The sequence below is a fragment of the Perca flavescens genome, chromosome 21 (genome assembly GCF_004354835.1).
Source record: "Perca flavescens isolate YP-PL-M2 chromosome 21, PFLA_1.0, whole genome shotgun sequence".
NCBI classification, from domain to species: domain Eukaryota; kingdom Metazoa; phylum Chordata; class Actinopteri; order Perciformes; family Percidae; genus Perca; species Perca flavescens.
In genome coordinates this window covers 28,913,637-28,941,560 of record NC_041351.1, presented here as the reverse complement: position 1 = coordinate 28,941,560, position 27,924 = coordinate 28,913,637, and the positions used below count along the sequence as shown (strand labels likewise).

Below are 27,924 nucleotides of genomic sequence, written 5' to 3'. Positions count from 1 at the left end.
ACATTAGCATTAGGAACGCCTCCCTTTGACAGCCTCTGTGTGTGTGTGTGTGTGTGTGTGTGTGGGGGGGTCTCACTACTCGAAGTCTCTATTTTATGGTTTAGCATTTGAATTTGGGGTTAATGCCCGGTCAGACAAGGAAGTGGCGCAGCAAAATTCATATGCACATCCTGCTGAAGGCTTGGTAACACACTAGCCTATGTCCACAACGTTCTACTTCCGGGATTGCTCTGGTGACGCCGGATCCGTGTTTTTTCGCCGATGTCTTGTTCATGTTCTTCCTCTTTCTTTGTGTTGGCATTCTAAACTCCGGTGGATTTGTGAGGACTATGGTTAACTGCTCCTCAGATCTCTGCAGGGTAAATCCAGACAGCTAGCAAGACTATCTGTCCAATCTGAGTTTTCTGTTGCACAACTAAAACTACTTTCCACCAAAACAAGTTCCTTCCCGAGGCTATTTTGCAGAGGCACCGTGGCTCTGTCCGGAGCTTAGCACCTCCCAAGACGATTGTGATTGGTTTAAAGAAATGCCAATAAACCAGAGCACGTTTTTCTGCTCTAGACTGCACCAATCAAAAATAACTAATATATGTATTATTCTAATATATGAGCTTACAAGTTGGCTGGTTAGCATCTAGTATGACTAGACTGTATGGAATATTCATGTTAATGTATCTGAAAACAATTCACAACAAGTCATTAAGAAACTAATTGCGAATTTCTCTGTGAAAACATACCAACTTTGTTAATAAATGGCTAATGGCTAGTAATGGTCAGTTATTAATGTGGTAATGAGGGATCTAGGAGCTCTAGGAGTTAATCAGAAATGACTCATGAAGAAAGTGATCAGTATGTTGATTCACAAATATCTCTCAACTAACCATTACCTAATGATTCATTAATATCTATCTCCCGGTCTGCTCTCTCATAACTCGATACACAACAATTTATACATTGCAGTACATAATCGGAAAATAAACAGAAATACACTTAAGACACAATAAAACCGACCTAATCACCCTATGGTCTATTGAAACGCCTCTTTAAAAAGAAGAGTTTTCAACTGCGTTTTAAAATTTGTCACTGAATCCAAGCAGCGTACGGAAGGAGGCAAAGAGTTCCACAGCCTTGGTGCCACAGCTTGAAACGAACGGTCCCCTCTAGTTTTAAAATGTGTACGGGGGGCAACTAAAAATCTCTGACCTGTTGATCTCAGACTACGTGAGGACCTACGCAGCTGTATCAGGTCAGAGATATATGGGGGCGCCTGACCTTGTAGGGCTCTAAAAGTTAGAACCAAAATGAAGTGTATTCTAAATTTCACTGGTAACCAATGAAGTGAAGCTAAAACCGGAGTGATGTGTGCCCGCTTGCTAGTGTGGGTTAAAAGCCTAGCAGCAGAATTCTGGACAGTCTGGAGGCGACAAAGGTCTTTCTTATCAAGACAAATAAAAAGACTATTACAATAGTCTAAACGGGACGAAATAAATGCATGAATGATCATCTCCAATTCGTCCTTTGACACCACGGCTCTTATCTTAGAAATGTTCCTTAATTGAAAGAAACAGTTTTTAATAAGTTGCTTTGAGTGTTTCTCCAGAGACATGGCAACATCAAAAACAACACCTAAGCTCCTGAGACTCGGCTGCACAGACGAGCCTAAGGCACCGAGATGCTGTTTTATGTGAGAGATGCTCTGCTCTGGGGCAATGATTAGTGTTTCAGTCTTAGCTGAGTTCAACAGTAAAAAGTTATCATTTAGCCACTGCTTAATCCCACTCAGACAGTTGAGTAGGGAAGACAGTTTATATAACTCGGTAGGCTTAAAAGAGCAATATAGCTGAATGTCATCTGCATACAAGTGATAAGAAACATCCTTGAACTGGCCGATTATATGTCCTAGAGGAAGTATATACAAAAGGAAGAGAATCGGTCCCAGGACAGAACCCTGAGGAACACCATTCGATAGACCTGCAGTATCTGACATGATCTGATTTATAAAGATACCAAAACTTCTGCCGGTAAGGTAAGATGAAAACCATTTTAAAACTGATCCCGATATCCCTAATAGATCCTGAAGTTTATTAATCAAAATATTGTGATCAATAGTGTCGAAGGCGGATGTAAGGTCCAATAAAACTAACACTGAATGCTTTCCACAATCTGCTGACATCAAAATATCACTCGAAACTTTAACTAGTGCAGTTTCCGTAGAATGTTTTTTCCGGAAACTTGACTGATATTTGTCAAAAATATTATTTATCTCCAAGAAAGTAGTAAGCTGCTCTGCTACCACTTTCTCTAGAATCTTAGCCATAAAAGGGAGTTTAGATATAGGCCTATAATTCATGGGTTGCAATGGATCTAAACTGGGCTTTTTAAGAACAGGTTCAACAATAGCATGTTTAAAAAAGTCAGGAACCACACCAGTTAAAAGAGAGGTATTGATCATTTCTACAACACAGGGGCCAATACTATGAAAAACCTGCTTAAACAGCATAGTTGGGAGAACATCACTGTGACAACAAGAAGGTTTCAACTTATCTAGCAAAGTGGTAACCTCATGTAATGTCACTAGTTCAAAGGAAAAACATGGATGAGGAAGCGCCAAAGTACAAGCTTTGAAACAAGCAGGAGGAGGTAAAATACTAGATCTGATATCTTTAATCTTCTCAACAAAGAAGTCAAGGAATACATTACTGTTTAACAAAGAGAACACCGCAATTGGAGAGACAGATGGTGAAACAATTGAATTAATGGTGTCAAACAAGAATTTGGGGTTTTTCTTATTAGAGGATATTAGCTGAGAGAAGTATTTAGTTCTAGCACTTTTCAGAAGTTCATTTAGGGAGGTAGTTAATTCCCTAAGATAAAGCCTGTGAACTTCGAGTTTAGTTGTTTTCCATAAGCGCTCTATCTTCCGACGTTTACTTCTACAGCTCTGAATGGATGTATTTATCCAGGGGCAGGACTTTTTAAGAGATACAATGTTTGATTTCATAGGAGCTACTTCATCTAAAATTGCTAAACATTGGCTGTTAAAAGACTCAGCATACACATTGGCATCACTGCAACCGCTTAGCCTGCATCGCTCAAACAACATAGAAAACTTCCCAGCAACATCCTGGTTAATAACTCTCCTTTGAGCCTTCATTCTCAGAGGCGAGGGGACCCGAGGTAAGTTCAGGTTAAAGAAAACACAACTATGGTCACTCACATGTACATCCTCCACACACACATTTACTATCTCTAGACCTAGTGAGAAAACAAGGTCCAGGGTATGCCCCTTTAAGTGTGTAGGTCCTGTGACATGTTGCGTAAAATTAAAAGAGTCAGTAATGGATAGGAGATCTGTAGCTGCAATACATGACATATCATCAATATGAAGATTAAAGTCTCCAATAATTAAGACTTTCTCCAGCTTAATTATAGAGGTTAAAAAATCAGTAAAGTCAGTAAGAAAGATGCCTGCAGGACCAGGAGGGCGGTAAATTAGCACACAATAAAATATGTTATCAGAACCGACCTTAATCATCTGTGATTCAAAAGAGGTGAAGGATTACTCTGCATAAGAATCTGTCACGATACACAACAGCAAGGCCGCCGCCTCGGCGTGCCGTTCGAGGTGTCCCAATCACAGAGCAGCCTGTAGGACAGAGCTCATTTAAATGTACAGCTTCCTTATCCTTTTGCCACATTTCTGTAAGAAACATAAAATCCATCTTTTCCTTGGTGAAAAGGTCGTTGATGGCATGCGCCTTATTAGTGATGGAACGAGCATTTAGCAGCGCTAAACGGAGCGATGATGGCAGGCCGGTCTCCTTAATGGCAAGTTGTAGTGGCCGCAAACATCTGGTACAGTCACGTGGTTTCCAGCGGTGCCGTGTGGTCAATCGCTTGTCAGGCAGGTTGGCCACAAACTGCAGTTTCCTAACAGCGTCTCCACCACCGCTCCACGATGACCAGATGGGCAAGGCGAGCTGAAGGTGACCCCGCAACGGAGCGCCCCCAGCACCCATATCCCGGGGAAAAACTGGCAGCAGCCACCGGGCTGCCGCCCGCAAAGAAGCTTGGGCACCCCCATCCACGATGACAGCTTCATCCCGACCTATAGCAGTTAGAAGGATACATATTAGAGTGAAACACAAAGTCCTAAAAAAGTACAGACCATCTATATGTTTGTTTGTTTGTTTGTTTGGCTGTAGTACTGCCAGCCAAAGTTTAGATTTTGTTTTCTTTTTAGAAGGACTTATTGTTTTGAATAGCATATTTTAGAATATAGAATATTTGATCTGTCCAATCAGAGTTTTCTGTTGCACAACTAAAACTACTTTTGGACGTACACATGGACCACCAAAACAATTTCCTTCCTGAGGCTATTTTACAACGGCTCCTTGTGGAGCTTAGTGATTGGTTTAAAGAAATGCCAATAAACCAGAGCATGTTTTTCTCCAGTTCCGGAATGTTGTGTGGACTAGCCAGACCCTCCTTCGCAGCGCTGTGGAGGAAAGTCTGGCAAAGCCAGACTAGTAACACACTGAGTACTTGTGGGGCTAGTTGCTGAGCTACTGCAGTAGACAGGCTTACATGAAAGCTATCCAGGAACCTGCTAGCTCTATGCAGCCACTATAGCCCATTGAGCTAGCTGGCTTGCTAACATCAGTACAAAGGATTATGTTTATGTACTGCTCATTTGTAATAGCAACTATGTTATAACAGTTGAATATGTTTTATCAATATTATGGAAAAACATTGTCAATGAATGCATCTGCCAAATTGCTAAATATTCATAGAGATGTGTATTTTCATCTGTTTTCCTCTATCCAGTCAAACCACTAAAGCACCATTCATGTTTTTTTATGGATATGCTTTGGCACTCACAGCACTTGGTTAAGGTTAGGAAAAGATGGTGGTCTTGGTTTAATATTAGAAAAGTGACATAAAGCACAAGATAGTCCTTCAACCAATCAGAGCAACGATCCGGTGACGCTGCGCTTTGGTAGCCGTCATGTTGAATGTAAACAAAAAGCTGCTCGCCGTCGCTGTGCTATCGTCGTCGTGTAAAGCCCGCCTCGACAGTTGTGATTGGTGTAAAGCCCGCCTCAGCGGTTGTGATTGGTGCCTCAATTTTGGGGACATTGGAAATGGGTTTGAATGGGCTCTTGGCCAGACTGACTTGCAGAGCAAATCTCAAATTTGCCGGAAGTTCGTCAGGGTTTTCCCAGGCTAAGCAGCTCCAGCAGGGGACCCCAAACTTCCCTTTCCCGAGCCACATTAACCAGCTCTGACTGGGGGGTCCCAAAGTGTTCCCAGGCCAGGGTGGAGATATAATCTGGCCGCTTGTACCCTGGATCTCGGTCTTTTGGTCATGGCCCAGCCTTCATGACCATAGTTGAGGGTAGAAAAAAAAATTGACCGGTAGATCGAGAGCATTGCCTTTACGGCTCAGCTCTCTTTATTTCACAATAGTGTGGTACAGCGAATGCATTTCCACACCCGCTGCTCCATTTTCCACTCTCCAATCTCCAGCTCCATTGTCCCCTCACTCTCGCGAACAAGACCGTTAGGTTCTTGAACTCCTTCACTTCCCCACACAAATGAATAGTATACAAATAGTCTACAGACACAGCTCTTCAAGACCATTTATTTTTTATTGAATCTATAGCTCAAATTTTGATAATAAAAATAGTCATGTTGGAGTGAAGACAACAGTGGGCATCACATGACCTGCAATTTAGACTGAGGCCACTATGTCAAAGTCATCTCACAACTCAGTGCTGTTCCTGAGGGGTTGTTTTTGACATTGGGTCAGCAATGTCAAGACGGTTTCCAATTGGCCAATGGAGCAAACTCACCAAATTGAACTCTATGGGAAATCTCTACACAGATTTCAAGTACAAGTGAATCCACTGATTGTAGAAATAAATATTGAAATGAACTGAGTTGTGTTAAAAATGCTGTTGTTAAAAGTGCTAGTGTGACCAGTCCCCTCAGAGAGCTATGCCGTCTTACTGGGAGTTTGATGTAGGGTTTATAACATTTGCATTGAGTGGACAGACCAGTGTAGAAGATGGATGTATGGAGATGCTAGCCTCTGCCAAAAGAGGAGAAATGTGACCCCTGGTAACGCTGAAGTTGTGTTATCTATATGTTGTGTGTTCTTACCTGGCTTGCCAACATTAGTTCATGGTAAGCCTACATTTAGGAATCAACTGGTTTTGTTCAGAGTTGGAGGGTGTGTGAACTGTGAACCCTGTACTTTCAATGTGAGGACAGGACAGGGGAACCCTATTGAATAACTGGTCATTCTAAAAGACTCCATCATGTGCGATACCAGAGTTTCATGGCTAAGTGTAGGAGCCATTTATTTACCAAATCTTTATTCTTTTAGTATGATATGGCCTATATACATTATGAGTGGTGTAATCATCATACATATTTAGGTTGTTTACTCCCCTGATTATTTACACCCCCTAGTTTCTTAGTTGCTATTTATCATCTCTGCTAGTAAAGAGGGGGTTAGCTTGTGACGGGGGTAGCTATACCAGTTCAACCACAGACACATTTTTACACTGTTTTTGTATCGCTGTACCTTAAATGAAAATATATGGACTTAAAATGGATGATGGTTTCGGATTTGGTCTTTTGTGTTTTGAAATCATAACCCTATGTTGGTAAGTTGCTCTGGAAGGATTTGAAGCCACTGTACTGAGTATTACTAAGTCCACCAACTGTCAGGGACATGACAGAAAGAGACAGGACAGGACTAAGAAGTGAACCCAGCACTGCATTGGAGACGGCAGTGTTTCCACAGTGGAACAGAGCTGTGCAGGGTTCTGTCAGATCAGCCAGACCACAGCAGCGCTGCAGTGTAGTGTGGAGCAGAGGTGGATGGTGACGGGGACAATGACTGTACACTTACAGCTATGACACTCACTCTGGAACTTTACAGGGGCGGCTACACGTTTGTATAAGCAGGGTGCAGGCTCTACTGTCTGCATACACACATGCAGCCTGTATACTGACACCATTTACATTGACAAAGAGGACATTAAAACTGACTGAAAACACCTGCTGAACTCATGTTAGGTGGTTATTATATCATATATACGCATATATTTTAGATTAAATAAATAGGACTTGTAACTAGAGGAAACAGAAAGAAAGAAAGTGAGAAAAAGGGGAAAAAAAGGAAGTCATAGACTTGTGTGTTTGTGCCTGTGTATGTGTGTGAGCATGTGTGTTTATGTGTGTGTGTGTGTGTGTGTGTGTGTGTGTGTGTGTGTGTGTGTGTGTGTGTGTGTGTGTGTGTGTGTGTGTGTGTGTGTGTGTGTGTGTGTGTGTGTGTGTGTTCTTGTGGCAAACCTATTTGTGAGCTATGCATGCATTATGGTGAACCTCTGCTACATGGGTATTTCAACGGAAACAGTTCGTCTTAAACTTCATCTAAAAATGTTGTCATGTTGGTGTTTATCATGAATACATATTTTCTAAATTGAGCTTGAGGGGCAGCCCCCATTACATATTTTCTAGGGACTTGGATTTCATTCCTCCTTGCTATCTCCCCATGTTGCGTGTCCATCTCTACTATCAACTTTTGAATAAAGTCAAACTTCCCAGAAAAGATTATTTGAATGATAAGGATATTTCTCTATATCTCACATGCCCATATTCAAGTAATATTCAAATAATTATTGGTCATTGTAACCATTCCTTTATACTGGCAAGGATAAGATATCATTCTATACTGTGATTTAAATTTAAAAAGATATAAAGAAAATCCAAAGTTCTCATTTAAAAGTGCATTCTTGAATTAGCTAAAGCTAAAATGAGGCTGCAGCAGTCTGAGTTAGCCAAATGAAATGGCTATTTATAATTGTTTTATCTCTCACTTTGGAAGACAACCAAAAACGCTTTCAATCAATACAGCAATTACAAAACATGTAATATATATTACCCCCCACAAAGCTGCTGTTCAGGCTGTCTGAGACAAGGCATGTCTCTGTATATAACAGAGGTTTCTCACTCTGCAGTTCTTCTTTTATCCATTTCTCTCTTTCTCTTATTTCTTTCTTCCCCTCTATCTTGGACTGATATCAGAGCATTTCCACTTGCTTTCATGTTTCACAAAGCAAGCGATGAAAGCTGTCAGTCTGTGATGCAACAAAGCTAACAGTCATGGTGGCAGCAAAGCTGCTTTACAAAAAAGAATTATGGATTTAAGAGCGCTGACTTTCAGAATTAGGGGTAATGATCTTCCACCTCAAGAAAAATGGCATGAGTGTGTGTTCCGGTGGGCACTGGTGTGACGGTCCTGTTGAAGTGCCTTTGAGCAGGACATTGAAGGACCTGCTGTTCACTGTAAAAGCAGCTCTGGATCAAAGTTCAGTGTATGTGCTGTGGCTTTGAATTTGTCGCCACAGGTCTGTACAGACACTACTTTGAACAAAAGTAACATCATAAGAGATAAGAAAGATACACAGGACAGGAAAAAATAAATACATATTCACAAATACTGCATACATTTTCCAACATTGGTTTATTTTCATACCATTTTGTAGATAATTCTTTAAGGAATAGTTCAAGAAAAAATAATTTTCTTTTTTCCGAGAGTAAGATAAGAAGATTAAAATCAATCTCATGAATCAGGTATATGGGCACTTTGGGATAATGAGTCAGTAGTTTTTTGGGGGGATTTTGCATGTTTCAAAACATGGATGCTGTTTTTTTAGTTGGCACTCTCATCCTGACTCAAGCTCTGTGCTTAACACCAAGACTTGATATTGATCTTCTAATCCCACAATGTGGAACTACTGCTTTAACTACTATTCTAGGGACTGCAGATGAAAATCTGCCTGTACTCTGCCCTTATGTTAATCAATGTACGTTGTCCCTTTTAAATAAAGAAATCTAAATAAAGAAATCTATTCTGCACACTTTTCTAATACTGAACTTCTTTTTTTTCTGGGGCTATGTTCCAAAGGGGTCACTTTATCTCATTTTACCTTCATTTTAAAATGGAGGTGAAATACAAACACCATATACAACGGATGTAACCTTCGGAGCCATATAAATTGTTAATCGATCAAATCAGTGTGGGAATCTTGACAAAACATCTCAAAAAACTAATCAAACATCTCAAAATATCCTCTGAAAGGATACATTTTCTATTGTAATGTACTGTATGTCACGATATTTTAGATTGCTATAATAGATAGTATGTAGTGCCATGACAGGAATAATGGAAGTTACGTAGGAGTGATGTGGGGGAGGTGCTGTCCCACAAAATAAAAATAAACTTTTGGTAGTTGGTCCACACAAAGTTCATGGGGTTGACTTGAGGAGAGGCAATGTGAACATCCAAAACACTCTTGTTCAGAATATTTAAGTATTTTGAGGCTAGATAAATCTATCTTTTCAAATATAAATACCAATATATTATTGAAAATATTTCAATATATGAAAATGTTCAATGAAAGTGCATATGACCCAAACTAATTGCAATTAATTTATGGACTTCTTTCGAAAGTGCAACTTCTATATTCTTACTGGCAGGCTGATCAGTCTGTCTATCCAATAATTGTCTAGAGCAAGATATCTTGACACTACTGGCTGTATTGCCTAGAGATTTGCTGCTGATATTCATGGTCCCCAGAGGATGAGACATTTTTTTATGGGGTTATTGTACCCTTTTATGTAGCAAAGCGGGAAGTAGGGGTGTGGAGGCTGGGGTGGAGGTTGGATGGTCGTGTAATGTACTGCATTCAACTTTTGTGAGGGAGGCTAGAGTTTGCATCCCCTCACAGCTCTGCATGGTCTCTTGTACCCACAGCTAACAAGTAATGAATGGCGTGATGCTTGCTCATTCTCTGTGTTGGTTACATTTTTGACCCATTTCAAGTGTTTTCAATATTTTGTTCAAGCAGCCACTTAGGTTTCAGGCTGGGTGACAGCTGAATAGCGGATCTTTACAATACATGTCAGCCGTACAGTAAATGAAGAAATGTATTTATAGGCAGTCACGGAGGCTTCAAATCAAATGTCATGTCAAGTTTTCAGGCTGTTTTGTGGAACACTGGTTTGGGAGGAACATACTGACTGGCTGATAGCTGATATTTAATATGACATTATAAGTGGGGCATCCTTAATAAGCCTTTCAGTGGTCCATATATGGGCATTGAAAGTCAACAATGTATATGTGGGGGCAGCCACTGTTGTTTGCTGTTCTGTCACTTGAAGATGGGTCGGATTTAAATTTAAACCAAATTTAGGCTTTCTCACTTTGACAGTTGCACACTCATCGTCTCTCTCTACCCCACTAACACACGTTAACACACACATTTTGCTGTACTCCCACACAGAGAAAGTATGTGGGCTACAAAAGCAAACTGTATCCATTGTGGGTTTTTTTCTTGATGTCTGTAACAATTAAACGGACAAGGAAATAATTGTTTACTCTCTCACATTAAACTCATGGCAGTATAACCTGAGTAGGAATGCTTGAAAGTGAATTATTGTGTATTTTGAGGAAGATAACCATGATGCTCTATTGTCAGAAACCTATATCCTCACTGGGTCTTAAATCACTTAAAAGCAGCATAGATTCTGTTTTGTACTGAAGCCCAGATAGCCCTTAATATTATGTTATGACCTGATAATGACATAATTATGCTGGGTGTTAGTAAAGGCTTTGTTTTCTTAAGATTAAAAATGATTGAGCTTGTGAATTAAATATGACCCAAACTATGTTCTGGTGATCATTAGATAAAATCTAAGAGATTCTGATATTTGGTTTAAAATCAGTCGAACGAATGAAATATATTTAATCTAATCTAGGGTCACTACTGTAAACTAATTGTTGACACAGGCGCACTATCAGTCTCTATAATAATATTATAAAAGCATCTGTTCCTCCAATCTATCTTGATCAACCACTGACAACCACAGGCACGCAATCAGTCACATTACAGTAGGTATATTTTAGGGACAGTACAGGGATTTTCCCTGGGTTGCTGCTGCAGTAGGTAACAATAACTGTTATGGGTTGATGTCAAATATAAGTGATGACATAACTTTCTCATGTCTGATAATTATAGATGATTATGACGTCAGACTCTGGTGAATTTTCAAGAAGTAATCAGGAGAAGACAGTCTCGCTTATGTTGAGATCCATAACCTTTAGCCATGGTAGCAGTGTAGCTACCATGGCACATTCACTTTCCCCTCCATCCCCAGCCTCAGATGTAGTTTGTATTTGGTTCAAAGTAGGGGTATGTGGCCCATGAACTAAAATGAGTTTGACACCCCTGTCCTAGCCTAAAGGCATTTGCTTCAAACTATGTCAAACATCATTTTAAACCTTTTCTCCTCACACCAATGTTGGAATTTGGGGGGCTATCCAAATTTTTTTTTAACTTTCTGAAACTGTAAGTGAACTGAAAGTGACATGATTAGACTTCAGCAAAATATGACTCTACACACCTTTATTCAGCGAATCACAGTTGCACTGGGATTCATTTGAAATATCTTGTAATGTTGTGGGACATCCCTTACTCTTTGGTCTATTCATAGACACCAGCTTTTAGTTCTATTTTTAAATGTAGAGGACGATCACCATAACCAGCTTCTCCATGCTTTTAAAGTTTTTGCTCCCTAATCTTGTTATGTGCTACTAGAGCCACCTTAAACTACATCATTTTATTTTTTATTATTTGTTATATATAACATGGAAGATTACAGTATAAAAACAGGATTAAGGACTATTCGATCACTCAATGTACATTGTACTGTTACTGAACTCTGATCATTCAATTATCAAACATCTTTCATGTTTATGTGAAACTTTTTTATGCTGCTGTCACTGCCAGGACTCCCTTGTAAAAGAGATTCTTAATCTCAATGGGAATAGTCCTGGTAAAATAAAGGTGAAATTAAAAAGAAATAGAAATAAAAATAAAAATATATTATTATAATAAAAATCCTTTTTGACAGGTGTTAATATGCTCTGGTATAACTGTGTTTACACAATATGCCCCACATTATTTCACTCAGCCTCCACTGTACTACGATGAAACAGTGAAAAGGACATCTTTTCTTTTTCTTTTCCACTTCTTATCCACCTTTTGATAACACAATCTGAAAAACACACGCACACAAACACACAGACAGCTTTACGGCATGTGTTAAATGAATAGAGCTGTTATTGACAGGGTTTATTGACTAGTGCGTTGATTAATGTGAAGGATGTGTGTGTGAATGTGACACTCTGAAGCTATTTAAACAGCTGTCTCATTAGTCACACCTAGTGTTCGATGTAAAGACATGTAACTACAGGATTGAACAGAATTGATGATATATCAGTGCCCTTCTTTCACTTTCATTATTTTTATGATTATTTGGTGGCCTACTAGTATCAGTAGACAAGTATAAAACACAAGCAGTAGTAGCAGTGATGGTGAAGGTGATAGTTAAACAGTAGTAGTAACAGTGAAACAGCATTAGTAAGTTTAGTAAGTCCTCTGAAGAAAGCAGAAGTCTAAAACGGCTAAAAATAGCTTTCATTGGGTATTTTGTGAGTAAAACACAATGAAAGGTTTAAAAGGTAAAATGACAGAAAAGAAAGAAGAAAATCATCACTATATGATATCAGACCAAAACAAAAAAGCAGGTTACAGTCGTCAAATAAAATGATTAAAGGTGCTCTATGAGTTCTTGCATGGTCACTTCTGTTGGCGTTCCAAGTAAATTCAACAAAACAGAGCAAGCTCGCCCCTCCCCCCATGTTTCCGTAACTGTCATGACTAACTGACTAAGGCTACGTTCACACCGCAAGTCTTAATGCCTGATTTTTGTTCAGATCCGATTTTTTGTTTGGCTGTTCATATTACCTTTTAAAATGTGGCCTATATCAGATTCCAGTGTGAACTGTTTGCGGTTTTGAACTGACCCGCATGCGCAAAAGAACAATAACAATGACATCAGACGCAGCACTGTTGCACTAAAGTTAGGGAGGTTATGGAGGAAGTCAGCATTTTTAATTATTCAGCTTTTATTTATTTATTTTGTATTAAAATGTTTGTGTAATGGCAGCCATGCGCAGGTGCTGAGGAGGAGAAGACTGAAGAGAAAGAGAGACAAATTTGCGGGGTTATGGCTGCAGCTTCACTACAGAGGTCTGTGTGACACGTCAGGACCGCTACGGGCCTCCACCACTCTGGCTTCGCCCTCGCACACGCTCCACCTCCCCGGCGGTGCGGCGACTCGGGCCGGTGGTGCGCCCGACCCCGAGGGACCGGGATCCCACCTCAGCCGGCACATGCCGGCTTTCACTTGCACCACGGGGTGACCCCGACTTGCGAGCGCGTTAAACTCCTTGGTCCGTGTTTACAGGCGGAGTGGGGGGGTTGCCGACATCACCTTTTTACGTGAGCCGATCGCCGCCCTGGCGATGCGACGCGTGGTTGGGTAACAGTCTCTGGTAACAATGAGGACAGTCCGCCCCGGTTAACAGCCGCACTGGAAGCAGGGGGCCCCGCCCCTCCCCGCGGGGAGAGAGGGCGCAGCGAGGGTTTTTGAGGTAAAAGTCACATCAAATCCGCCTTGGCTGTTCACACTGCAGCTGCATTGAAAAAAATCCGATCTGGGTCGGATTTAGGACCACATGTGGAGGTGGCCTGAATCTGATTTGAAAAAATCCGATCTAGGCTAGATTTGAGTGTTCACACTACTTCTGAAGAAGCCTGACCTGGTCACTTGACGGATTTGGGCCACTTTGGCCTGCAGTCTGAACGTAGCCTAACTGTCACTAACCCCCACCCTCTCCCCCAACCATCTTGTCGGTGATTGGCTGAAGTGGTTTGTTATATTTTGGTGCACAGCTCCTAGTGTTTGTTTGACGTTTACGACCCCTGTGTTGTCTCCAGAGGCCGGGCTTTTTCACGGTGTGTCCAGGGGGCAGGCAGCTAGTGGATCAAGGAGAGATTGCCTACGCTTTGAGACAAAAATGAAATTGCGCTGAAACCATTAAAACCATTTAAAGTGGCTATATGTAACTTTCAGTTTGTATTGATTCTAGCGACCCCTTAGCACATTTCATAAAACCCAAGGACGCTTTACACAAGTACAGGAGGACAAGGGAAAAGAAAATAGTAGGTCAACACAAACACGGACTGAAAGGAATAAAATGTCCGCGCTAAATGGAAGGGGGACGTGATTTAATGTTGGCTAATGACGTACAATCTCATTGCGCATTGTAAAGTTATTTGAAATAGACATATTACATACCTGAGGGCCGATTCAGGGTCGGTTTTGAATCATTTACAATCCTGTAATTGTCTCCATTGGTTGACAGCCTGACCGAGTGTGACTTGGTTTTGCCTGTCGTCTTTGACTTTCATTTTAATTTTTTTGTTCTTCTTTGTTTAATTTCCTTCTTTCCTGTGATGGTCCTGCCCCAGAATCAGCCATAACTACAACAGATAACTTCTAAAATAACATTAAAATACAATTAGGCCTACATAAAGACATCTCCTGCTTCCTTTTACCTGGCTGGATACACTAACACAGGCTTCTCCTGTGTTACAATGAAACCTGTGACCCGTCAGAATGTGTGCTCTGTAGCGCCGTCTACCTGCCGTAGATCATTCTGTGACTTCACGGGAAAAAGCATTAATAAAAACTATATAAAAATAGCGTTATTTTCACTGTTAGTCTTGTTTGCTGTTAAAGGTCATCTATGATCCTCAGATGTAAAATTACACAATTTCAGAAACATATAGTCACACAAAAAAAAACTGAGATTCAAGAAACATGGATACAGCCATTCTAACATAACTCAGGGAATAACTCATACCATAACTGAATGGAAATTTAGATGTGAAAAATATAAAGATGATGATCACTGACTGCATTCTCTTATAGCCTACTTTTGAAATGTTGGCCTCCTGTTTGCAGAATGTCAGCTCCTATACGACCTTACATATTTGATTAATGAAGTGACATTAACATTGTATTGTAAGAGACATCAGGCTATTTCTTCACATTTATGCATGCATCTTTTGTAACACTAAAACATAATACATTTTGCCTTTCTTAAGACATGTTTGGAAATGATACAAGATGAGTCTACCACAGGGGTCTTCAACGTATTTTAAGCCAAGGACCCCATAACTGAAAGAGAGATGGAGCAGGGATCCTATACTACATAAAAGGTATAAAATCAAGTTGCATATTAAATTGGGCCTACAACAACCTGTAGGGCGGCCTACATTTCTTATACACATCTTTTTTGCATAGAATACTAAACTATTCAAATAGCCTAATAATTGTTGCCATGATTTTATAAATAATGTTTTAATGTTAAACATACATGTGGCACAGTGAATCATTAGGATTAACTGTATGGCCTTAGTGACTAACTTACCTATAGGCCAGTAAGCAGTGGGGATTTCTATTTGCTAATATGTTGGATTGATGTTAAGACTTTTTAATTTTTGAAAATCTTTCAAAAATTAACAAGAATTTGGAGGCCCCCCTGCATTGACTCTGAGGACCCCCTAGGGACCCCTGTTGAAGATCACTGGTCTACAGCCATGCTAATGGCACTGCAAGGCTGTGCTTTGAGCTAAATGCTAACGACAGCATGCTCACATGCTAGCATGCTAATGTTACTGTAAGATGTTGAGACATGGGGAACCTACCTCTCTCTACTGTCATGCCTAAACTGTACTATCCAATGAAAAAAAGTTTCACTCAGAACTACAAATATAAACATCTTGGTGACACGAGAAGAAAGGTCAGAGGATCACCAAAGTCAGAACATCCAGCATCTAGAAAGCCTGGATGTCTGTACAACATTTCTTAGCGATCCATCCAACTGTTTTCAAGATTTTTCAGTAAAAGACAAACATGTAAACCTGTTGCTGGCGCACGAGAAAAAGTCAGGGGAAAACAAAAGTCAGTAAGATGAATTTCTTTGTGGATCGTTGATGTCTGTACAAAATGTCATGGCAATCCAAATAGTTGTTGAGATATTTCAGTTTGGGCAAAACTGGTGGAGCGACTGACCGACCCACACTGCCATCCCAGAGCCGTGCTGCTAGCATCTTCTTTCCAACTAAACCAGCCAAAAAGTACTAACTAAAAAAATAGCCTCATCCAGGGTTCATGAGCTAACCACCGTAAAGCCAAAGGCTTTGATCAGATAGATGATTGTTACATTATGATATACTGTATGGATTCAGAAGCTGTTTAATCTGACAATTTTTTATTTATAATACAAATCCTAAAGTGTTCTTGACCCTGAAGACCAAATAGTTTAGTCCAATCTCCACTGGACAAAACACAACATCTTTATATACATCACCAACCATGTGTATACCTTTAGAATGCCCCTGGTTAGAATATACTGTCATTTGTCCAAAACAGATAGCAGGATTGTGCCATAATGAAGTATATCTCTGCACAAAGTGGACAGTTACACATCAGGTGGGGGTGTCGGTCCAGACCATCCTTCAATGAATAAAAATGGGATATGTTGTGCTACCTGACTGATGAGATAATATCTCAGGTGGATAAACAATCAGTGTCTATCCACTGTGCTCTGTCTTCTGCTGTCAAATATTTGGCTAATTTAGTGTTTGTCAACCAGCATTAGCAATATGGTCCGGACCGGTTGTTCTTAGCCATCCATCCTCTGATGTCAAGAAGGCAATTGTGTGATAAAATGTTATGTATTGAAAAATAGTTTGCCTTCTTAGTTCCATTGTCCACATGATGTAGCAGTGGGGTCAGTAAAAGGTTCCTCTGATATGACAGGATATAACATTTGACTTTTTAAAAGTCTTACACCTTAACCTCAGTAATAAACCTATATTTAGATTGCAACATGACAGGCGTGATTGTTTGATGTCACCCCTGACACACACACACACACACACACACACACACACACACACACACACAGACACTTTCTCCACCCACAGAGGGACTTTTATAAAATCAAACTGAGCAGGACTATAAATAGTTATAGAGAGTTGTTTTGGTAAAAACATGTCGTTTATTTTCATGCCAATAAAGCCAGTTGAATTAAAATTGAATTGAAGTGAGAGGGAGAAAGAGAAAGAGAAATTCGCAATTCCCACTGAGGCCACAGGAGGGCACACAATTCTCTCGGGAATCAAACACATCTTAACAAATTGTGTATTTATGAGGAAAACATTAGGTTGTATATGCAATGGCAGCAAGTGAAAATAAACATAGGCCACATTTTGATTGAATCCCCACTTTGTGACATGGTATGACACAGCTTTGTTTCATTTCCTTAATAAATATGAAGTAATGACATACACACACACACACACACACACACACACACACACACACACACACACACACACTATGCCATTTTTCACACATATTGTATTAGTTTTTTCCCCGAGTAAATTGTTTTTGAATCTGAATATGCTTGGTTTTTATGTGTCAGTTTTTATTGCTTCATGTACTGGTTTTATTGTAAAGTGTCTTTGTTGAAAAGCTCTCTATAAATAAAATATATTATTATTATTATTATTATTATTATTATTATTATTACTATTATTACTTTTATTATAGGCTATTATTATGAAACGACACCATGCTGATGGATTATACGTTTTTTGTTTAGTTTTGTTTTTTTAATAGAAATAAATTCAATGTGTCCTCATTTATGTGGACCACTGTTACCTTCAGAATTCATTTTAATGTTTTCTGTGAGTTTATTTCACATGGCCCGGCACCGCCGCCTCTATAAATATTGGTTTCCCCTCGCTGACTGTAAATATCTCTAAGTGGCTATATTTAACTCCTCAGTGAACCAAATCTATTATTTCCTAGAGCATAGTCAAATCAGACTGACAGAAGTTTCCGAGCCCATGCAGCCGATCTCTCGCACCCAAAGGAGTAAATTCCGCTCCTCTGTCCGTCTCATTTGATTGTGGTTATGCCAGGGCGGCTCTCTCTCTCTCTCTCTCTCTCTCTCTCTCTCTCTCTCTCTCTCTCTCTCTCTCTCTCTCTCTCTCTGTGTCTCTCTCTGTGTCTCTCTCTCTCTCGTTCAGCTCGGTAAGACTCGTCACTTTCCGATGATCATATATTCCGGAATCGAAACCAAATATGGAGTACGGGGGACGTTCCCCTGCTTACCGGATTCAACCTTTTATGGGTTGAGAAGCTCAACCGGAATTCCTCTTTTGATATCAGAACGCGATTAAATCAAAGATACAATACAAAAATTAACAATATGTAAAATAAACTTTTTAAAAATTGAGAGCTGTGTTTGCCCACTGTGTTATATGTTGTTGGATGATGTTTTATGGTAGTTTATCTCTGTTTTGCAGCGAGTGGAAAAACAGGTCCGTTTAATCTCTGGAGCAGCGGGTTCTCCATTGACAAGTGATTCCCTTTGTAATCGTCACGGAGCCTCCCAGCCAATCAGCGTCGGCAGCGCCTCTTCCTCTCCGCTCTCATCACCCTCCCACTCCATGTTTGGGTAATGACGTAGCAGCCGCATTCGAAAGGTTCCCCATATAAACATACTAGTGCCCGGGCCCCCGTTCCCAAAAAGAGTTAGTTCACGGTGTTGACTTTATCGCCGGAGCGCATGAAGCGCACCAGACTACACGGAGCTCATCCTCTCACACCCGGTGACAGACAAAAGACATGCAGTGGTGACCCACGCTTGGCTGGGTCACACACTGTAGTTTGTTAAAAAAAACAAAAAAAAATAGCTTTAAGGAAAAGAACAGAGAACAGACGCGCTCGTTTTTTCTCTCTCCACAATGACGGCGAAAACTTTGGAGAAAGTGCCGGTGAATCTCGGAGGGTTCGTGCATCCAGAGAGCGTGTACTCGGTGGATGACATCGGCTCCAGTTTACCGACCTCTGTGGCTCTCTTCCCAAACACCGACTTCGGAGCTCATTACGATCAGATGAATGTGGCAGGTAAGATGACACGCTGGTTTGACACGTTTGGAGTGTATATTGAAGACATATGGCTTATTCGTGTATGAAAAGTTGTCTAAATATGTGAGTGTTTCAGTAGCTAATTACAGCTCCAAATCATTTTACAAACTGCTTCAGAAAATAATCACAATACTAAATGGTTTGCCTTTGACTGTCATAATTAAAAGAAAATGTTGTGAGATGATAGAAGCGTGCGTAATGGAAAAGAGATGCACCAACTTTCTCTCACTTAAAGCCCACTTTACTGTCTAGTGTGAACATCTTAATGAATCAGGTTGTGTTGCCTCACTAACGAGCTGTTCTGTTTGTGTGCGCAGATGGTTTGATGAGTGCAGACATGAGCGTAGAGAAGCGCTCTCTGGACCTCTCCTCCTACTCCGGCGGCTTCTCTCAGTCCGCATCCCACCGAAACCAGACCTTCACCTACATGGGGAAGTTCTCCATCGACTCTCAGTATCCAGGTAACTGGAACCCCGAGGGAGTGATCAACATCGTCTCGGGCATCTTCAACGTGGCCCAACCGCCGCCTCCTCCTCCTCCTCCCTCCTCCTCAGCGTCCTCCTCCCCGGCTTCCTCAGGATCTCCCAATCACTTCTCCAGCGGAAATTTGAGTTGTACCATGGCGGCTCAGAACCAGGCAGAGATAGACCACCACCACCACCACCACCTGTACTCCCCTCCGCCTCCATACTCCTCCTCTGGCTGCGGGGAGATGTACCAGGACCCCTCTGCGTTTTTGTCCACCTCTACCTGCCCCATCGCCTCTTACCCGCCGCCCTCCTACTCTTCACCCAAGCAGCCCGGCGGCGCAGACGCGCCGGGGCTCTTCCCCATCATCCCCGACTACTCGGGCTTCTTCCAGCCTGCATGCCAGCGGGACATGCACACGGCAGGTATCCAAGATCGGAAACCGTTCGGTCCATGTCCGCTCGATACATTCCGTGTCCCTCCACCCCTGACCCCGCTGAACACTATCAGGAACTTTACGCTGGGGGGTCCGGGTAGTGGTGGCTCTGAGGGAGGGCCGCCGAGGCTCCCTTCTGCCTACAGCCCTCAGAACCTGCCCCTAAGGCCGATCCTGCGGCCCAGAAAGTACCCGAACAGACCCAGCAAGACACCTATCCACGAGCGGCCGTACCCCTGTCCGGCGGAGGGCTGCGACCGGCGGTTCTCCCGCTCCGACGAACTGACCAGACACATCCGGATCCACACGGGACATAAACCGTTCCAGTGCCGCATCTGTATGCGCAACTTCAGCCGCAGCGACCACCTTACCACGCACATCCGCACGCACACGGGAGAGAAGCCGTTCGCGTGTGACTTCTGCGGCCGCAAATTCGCCCGGAGCGACGAGAGGAAGAGACACACTAAAATCCACCTGAGGCAGAAGGAGAGGAAGTCCTCCACTGTCTCCTCCTCGTCCTCGTCCAGCAGCTCCGGGGTGGACCGGCCAGGCGCCATCAGCGCAACCAGCGGGATTTGTTCATAGTTTTCCCTGGAAGACGTTGTTGTCACCAAGGCAGCGTGACGTACACTAACCTCTCAAAGAAATAAATTATTACAAATAATTCTAAACAACTGTTGTGAACTAAAGATTGCAGCCTAAACACCAGGATGTAAATGAACAAGGACTTCTGTGCAGTCGTGCGCAATTACGCACATCCATCAATTCCTGCTCCAGAGACTGACACGAATGCACTTTGCCTGTAAAGTCTACTGAACATAAAAGTAAATATAGCCATTCATTCGTAAGAATATAGAAGGGCGGTTGTAATATAAAGGGAATTTTTTTTTTTTATCGCCAACACATATTTTGCGCGCAACAGCCTGCGCGATTAAATGTGAAATAACTGCAATAACGTTTTGAAGCAAGAAAACAGTTTTAAATTATTGAATTGACAAAGTGTTCATTCTAACATAGTTGTTGATGACTGTATTTCCCCTTTAGTGCCTTGCTGTGTGTCTTTTTGTACACTGACGGTTTCAAGGACGCTTCTAATGCAATGTATATTTGTCCTTTAATATGTAAAGTTGGATTCTATTTTTGTACACATTTCGTCTCGTCTAACTTCAAGTGTTAAGCAGTTGTGGTCCATGTGTAAAACAATGTTGGAGTGTAAATATGTTGATTTCATACCTACTTGACATTTTTGTTGTGGTGTGTCTTTTGAGACTTATTAAATATATGGGGGTGATAAACACAGCCGGTATCAGTGTGGTTTATTATTCATAACTAAAGTACAAACAGAGGCCAACGGTGTCAGCCGAGATGCCTCCACGGAACCCAAACGTCGCTTTGTTAAAAGGGCGAATACAATTCTTTTATCTGTATTTATAAAAAAGACTTGTGCAGCTGCTGATGTTGGAAATTTTATAGGGTAAATCCAACCCTGCGTCACCCATGGCATTTCTGACTCAGAGTTTTCACCCACTCATTTTTTTATTTAGGTGTCACATAAGGTTATAGACAGGCTGCGATCTGGTATGCACACTTTGTCAAAGGTGATATAAATATGTTTTACTGACCGTAGAGCTGAACTATTCTTTGAGCAAAATCAGTGGAACTACCCATTGACCTCCGTCAAAAGAGACAAGATGATCACGTCTACATTTCCACCCATTTCAAATACATTGTAGGTCGATTGTTTCTAAACATGCTAAATATTTAAAAGAAGAGAGACATAAACATAAACTTGTAGATATAATAATACAGATGCACTGTAAACCCGCAGTATTGAGGCAGAGAAAATGTAAGGATTTTAGAAGTAGCCTACTGAGGTGAGTCTAAGTACAGTACCCCCTATGCAGCCGCTCTATTTTTAACATTTTATTCATTTAGTTTAAAGGTATGAACGTATAAAGTTATAAATGTTGTTTTTAGGCCTTCCCAACACTGCAAGGATTGCAATTTTTGATTTAGAAATACTGGATCCTTTATATATTTAGTCATTCATTTAGTTTTTTTTATTTATCTGTTTATTTCTTAGCCTATACATATACAATATTGGGTCTAAAATACTCAAATCAGCCTATAGTTTTTGTAATCTCCTGTCAGGTGGAGATTCCAAGAATAAAATACAGAGGGCACAATTTCATTGTGAATTATATGTATTTTAATTTGCTTCTTAAAACTCAACAGAAACAAGTGGTTCAGCATTCTAAAACTTAAACCAGCTGATTTTTCAAATATTTTTCCTATTCACCTGGGGTGTCTCACCTTAAAGTGAACAAAACAAGAGAACGAGAACTCTTTTCTGACACATCTCTCCTGTAAGGTATTAAGTAAAGGCCTGTTGTAGGCAATGATTTAGATGTATGTTTAGATATGTGATATTATGATGACATTTCACACTGAAACTGTAAACAACCATCATTAAAGGTCATTCTGCTGTTCATTTATTCCACTTTCCCAGACTGTTGCGTTGATCAGTCATACTGGACAAACAATGACTTTAGACATTAGGGTTAAAAAATACACTATAAAACTTTTCAACGTAAATTTACACTAACAAACGGCAGTAAACTACTGTCTATTTACAGTTGGCATACTGTTTTTAAAGTTTAAGGTATTTTACTGTAAATAGACAGTTTCTTACGGTATTATTTGAATTTACAGTAATAAACTGGCTGCTGTGTACTTCCCACCTTTTCCTTTATTTTCCCAAGATGCATTGGTATTAACAGTAAATACCTGTAATCTGTAACATTCCCAGATAGTGCTGTAATATTATTATTTCTCCCAGAATGCATTGCAATTTACAGTATGATCCTGTATAACATTAAAACAGTAAGGTATCGTGTGGCCGGGTTGGCTCAGTGGGTAGAGCAGTCGCACATATAACAAGAAGTTTATGCCTTGACGCAGAGGTCCAGGGTTTGAATCGGACCTGTGATGACTTCCTGCATGTCTTCCCCCTCTCTCTCCCCTTTCTCACCTAGCTGTCCTGTCAAATAAAGGCGGCAAAGCCCAAAAAATTATCTTAAAAAAAAAGATTTGTGAGACTTTAGCTGTAAATTGCCATCAAAGATCTACAGTGTAGGCCTACATTAGAGCTGTCTCACTGCTACTATAGAATCATACTTGTAGTAAAGATCCCTGTTTCCATCTTATATTGGCACTTGCTTTCTTTGCCTACCTCACTTCCTGTACCTCACTTCCATTCCTCTCCTTTTCTCATCACTGATTGGTTCTTGCTTCCACTCTGTCAGCCCTAATTACCTGATTGAGTTCACCTGGTCATTCCTTTATTTAAGACAGCACTCCCTATCAATCACGCTCCTTCACACGGGGTGGCAGCTGGTACGACGAGGTTCATTTTAAATGACAGCTATGTATCCTTGTTTCTTGAAGATGGACATATGAGATTATTGACTTAAATTCTAATTTGTATTTGTTTTCTTTCACATTTCCCAATCCATGTGTGTCTCTTGTTATCGTTATCATTTGCATTGCCCATTTTGGGAAATAAATCTTTATTGAATGGACTAAATTTTCTGTGTCTAGTGCATTCTTACCGTTGAACCATGACAATAGAACCTCAACCTAAAAAAAACTGAACCCTCCTCCTTTACAGTACTACAGGTTAGAGGAATATATATATATATATATATATATTTAAGTCTTTATGAACAATATGGTGTCATTTTAAGGTGTTTCATTTACTTTTCATGTTCAGTTATCTGCAGTCACTTGGCAGTCAAGCAGAGCAGAATCCAGGATGAACAGAAGTCACTGCCACTGTCTACTATTGAAGGCTCGTAGTAGCTATTGCTTTCCTACACCCTAGCTCCTTAACCCTATCTTGCAAGTGCTCTCTGGGCAACCCTGAATACTAAAGCAGTGTCATGTTAATGTGAAACACGTTTTGCAGCAGACAAACTGTGGTGAGGTTGGTTACCGTTGAGGTTTTACATGCAGTCATTCAGTGAGCCATCAATCCCATAATTCAAACCATTCCAAGATAACCGTAAGAGCAGTAACAAGCAACAACCCAATTGAAACCTGTATGAAGCAACGTCTGTATAGAACCACAGATGGTCATTATTGGCCCAATCCCAAAGTGAGCCCTGAGGACTAAGGACTAAAGACTCACAGACTTAAGTGATCTCAGGTACTAAGTGAGTGAGTGTGTGAGGCCACATGGGCTCAGATAGGTATAAATGGGATTGGGACAGCACTTCAGGAGATCACATGTTACCTTGGCGACGTTTAATAACAAAGATGTTGCTGACACTTGCCGGTTTGAGAATCTTCATTTTAAGTTTGTTGCTTTCCACACGGCCAAGGCCCAGGAGACGGCGGCCTGATTCCAAACTCTTGTTTTACAAGCTGGACAACAGGTTGGTCTGTTCCGTGGCCGTGTGTCGTGCTGTTGTTTACCTTTGTAATTTCCGGATTTCCATACGGTCTCCGCGGTAAACGTCACAACGCTTTGAACTGTGGGTAATTCCCTTTGGTGAAGTCTGCATCGATGCAGACTCACGGAAAGGGCTCGGTAAGTGTGTACTCAAACCCTCACGCCCTTTGAAATTCGACATTGGGACAACCCTAAGCCCTTACGAATTTTGCGAGAACGCGCACCAAAGTCCGTGAGTCTGTGAGTCCGGACTTTGGGATTGGGCCAATGTGTGAAGTCCCATAGCGTACAATAGAAATAAATCTATTTCCAGCCCAAGACTTTGCATTTCCTGTCTAGTTTTTTTTCTATTCATTAATTTTGTAATTAGGAGATTTTTAGATGTAGTGTCAAATTTTTAGTGTTAGTTTTTTTATTTTTATTTTTATTTCACATATTAGTGGTGTTATTGTCTTGCTGTTTGTAATCAGGCTCCTTTTGATTGACTGACACAGCTGAGCACAGATGTTTCCTATTGTGAGTTGGATGTCAGCTGAAGGACAATGACCAAAATATAGCCTTTTGATAAGCGTACCATTGACTTTTTTTGGTAGTTCCTTTTTAAACCTTCAATACCAAAAGTGTCTAGAGTATATATAAAGTAGCTTTGGAGTTGTTGGAAGGTGTAGTTTTCTAAAAGAGGTAGCCTAAACGTGTCTTAGACCTGGCCCTGCGCTGGACACCCAGATTAAAGAGATGTTAATCTTGTTTGATTTGAACCAGCACATTTCTCAGCGGGCTCAGTGGGTTTTATTTTTTATTTTTTCAGAAGCTGCATGAAGCCTGCAGTAATCTGTAACATCTTTACTCTTCTGACGCCAACTTGACCACAAGAACAAATGACCAATACTGTAGAGAGTCATCATGAGCTGCACAAAGAACCTCACTGTTCTTCACCCCCTCCTATCCTCACTGAAACTGTACTTTAACCCTCCGTATTTAGCTTTTATGAGCGGTAAACAAACATTTAATAAATGGATGATAACACTATAATGTAGTTGTAAGTACAGTTCCATAATACAGTGGTTGCCAAATGTTTTCATGTCAAGGACCCCTAAACTGACACAAATTAGACCATGGACCCCCTTTTGATAAGATTTTGGGTTACACTTTACTTGAAGGCATCTACATAAGAGTGACATGACACTGTCATGAACATGTCATAAACATTATAAACATGTCAAACGTTTATGACATAACGCTTCTTTTAGTTAATTCTGTTTTTGTCATGACAAGTTATGGTTATGGTTAGGGTTTATGTGTCATGACTGTGTCATGTGTTCATGACAGTGTTATGTCACTCTTATGTAGATACCTTTAAGTAAAGTGTTACCAGATTTATCCCAGAATCCCCCATCTTATCGGATTTTTTTCTTTCATAAAGTGTATGAAACCCATGACCAAAACCGCTATATATTATACCAGTCCCTCCAGAAAAACGTGATTATGCGATAACATAATTCAATGCATAATCAGCCAAAGCCTGCATATTTATGCAGGGGCCGCATTTGTTCAATTACGCCGCACTTTCGCCGCATACATTTCCGATTTCCGCGCAAAATATGCAGGGCTTGCATGATTTCATAATCCCCCATTTTCGTTGCCAACAAGTCACATATATTTTAGCAGAAAGTTGAAAAATGTTGCATTTACTTCACACAAGAGCAGCCATTTTCCCCTGTTGCCATGGGAACATTATGAAGTGACGTAATTATGTCATCGGAACGTTATGAAGTGACGTAATTATGTCATCGAATCACTTTTTTTTTCTCTTTTTCCTCAAACCGCAGTTTTTGCAAGTTCCCGCAATTTTTGCAAGTTCCCGCAATTTTTGCAAGTTCCTGCAATTTTTGTAAGTTCCTGCAATTTCATCGCATAAAATTGCATAAATATCCAGCATATTCCATCACATTTTTTAAGAAAACATGCCGCATAATCAAGGATTTTTGCCCCTGCAAAAATCACAAAAAAAATCAGCATTTTTCTGGAAGGACTGATTGTGTTATTACAGTAGTCTGGCATTACCAGACCTTCCTCCACAGCGCTGCGGAGGAGGGTCTGGCTAGTCTACACAGCATTCCGGGATGGGAGAAAAGTGCTCTGCTTTATTGGCATTTCTTTAAACCAATCACGATCGTCTTGGGTGGTGCTAAACGCCAGACACAGGTATGGTGACTCTGCTAAATAGTCTCGGGAAGAAACTCTGGAGGCGAGTTCTGGAATTAAAATGGCTGTAGAGTGTGTGAATTTTACTCAAAAGGTTAATATAATGTGTTGGTTCTAGCGCTGAGGATGTTTTCTGAAGCGACCGGAGTTTAGAACGCCAACACAAAGACAGTGGAAGGTGAGGGACATCCGGCCGAAAATGAGGGCGTCATCCGGCGGCACGGGAACTATCCCGTAAATGAAACGTCGTCGATATAAACTATTGTGTTAATGGATGGAATTATAGTGGGGGGGTTTTCTGCTTTTTGCTGGGGACCCCACTTTAAAAACCACTGTCTTAAGGTACTGTATTTGTCAACAATTATAACTTCTTCTATGAAGACATATTTACATTATTTGTGTTTTTACTATATTGTCATTCATTATCTGTTTATACAGTACAACAGCCTTCACTTCTGGGTGCCCACAGGAGGAGTTATAGTTAACAAATTCATTCCTAGATCTGCGTATAACTACATTAGTGTTTTATAAACCATTTATTCAAGGATTGGTTATGAATGCTAAATAGGAGGACTTAAAGTCAAGTGTTGTGGACACTCATATAGGCTGAGTTGTTTATTAATTCATGTGAATTTCCCCATTGTGGGGATTAATGAAGGATTTTGAATCTGCCTGATAGCAGATCATGGAACTTTTCCTAATACATATAACCAGTCTAGTGACTAATGACATTCCGAGCAGTGGGGAATATACAGTAAGGAAGAAAGACACACACGTATCTAAAAATCTGTACTAGCGGCTACCAATAAATGGCTTTTCTTGTTCTAGCTGCACCACAAGTAGTCCTCCATGCTGATAAACTGGCCTGATAGACTTCACACTGGAAATTGAGGATAATTGCATTTAATATGAGCCACAGCCACTGACCTGACCGCCAGTGTCACATTGTATCTGCAGGGCCTCAGTGTAGCCAAGCGACACTCATTGTCAGTTTCTAAAGCATGTGTATGTGTGAACATGCAAACATGAATATTAGCACTGTATTAAATGATATTTTGTGTGTAACAAAATAATCTAGAAAGATTTAGTCAGGGAAACCTATTGTAGTTGCTGATGGACACAGTAGCTGGGATGAGACTTGATCTTCCAGTTGTTGGATGGTGTTCTATTGACATAAAAAGAAAATTATTTCAATATCTGCTTCTACAGCAGACATAAATATTTGTTAAATATTCAACTTAACAGATTTCTTCAAATATTAACAGAGATTAACCCTTGTGTTGTCTTCCGTCTGTTTTGCCTGTTTATAAAACATAAAGTAAAAATGATCACCCAATTCTGTTAAATCTTGTTAGCCAACTTATTA

General features: G+C 40.6%; 1 protein-coding gene across 1 annotated transcript; it reads left to right on the top strand.

Moving 5' to 3' along the window:
- The first annotated feature begins 18,573 nt into the window (after positions 1–18,573).
- egr2b (early growth response 2b) lies at positions 18,574–21,142 on the top strand. Its single transcript, XM_028568142.1, has 2 exons — positions 18,574–18,975; positions 19,314–21,142. The coding sequence occupies exons 1-2, from the start codon at positions 18,813–18,815 to the stop codon at positions 20,483–20,485; spliced, it is 1,335 nt and encodes a 444-aa protein (XP_028423943.1). The 5' UTR covers positions 18,574–18,812; the 3' UTR covers positions 20,486–21,142.
- Positions 21,143–27,924: the final 6,782 nt, after the last annotated feature.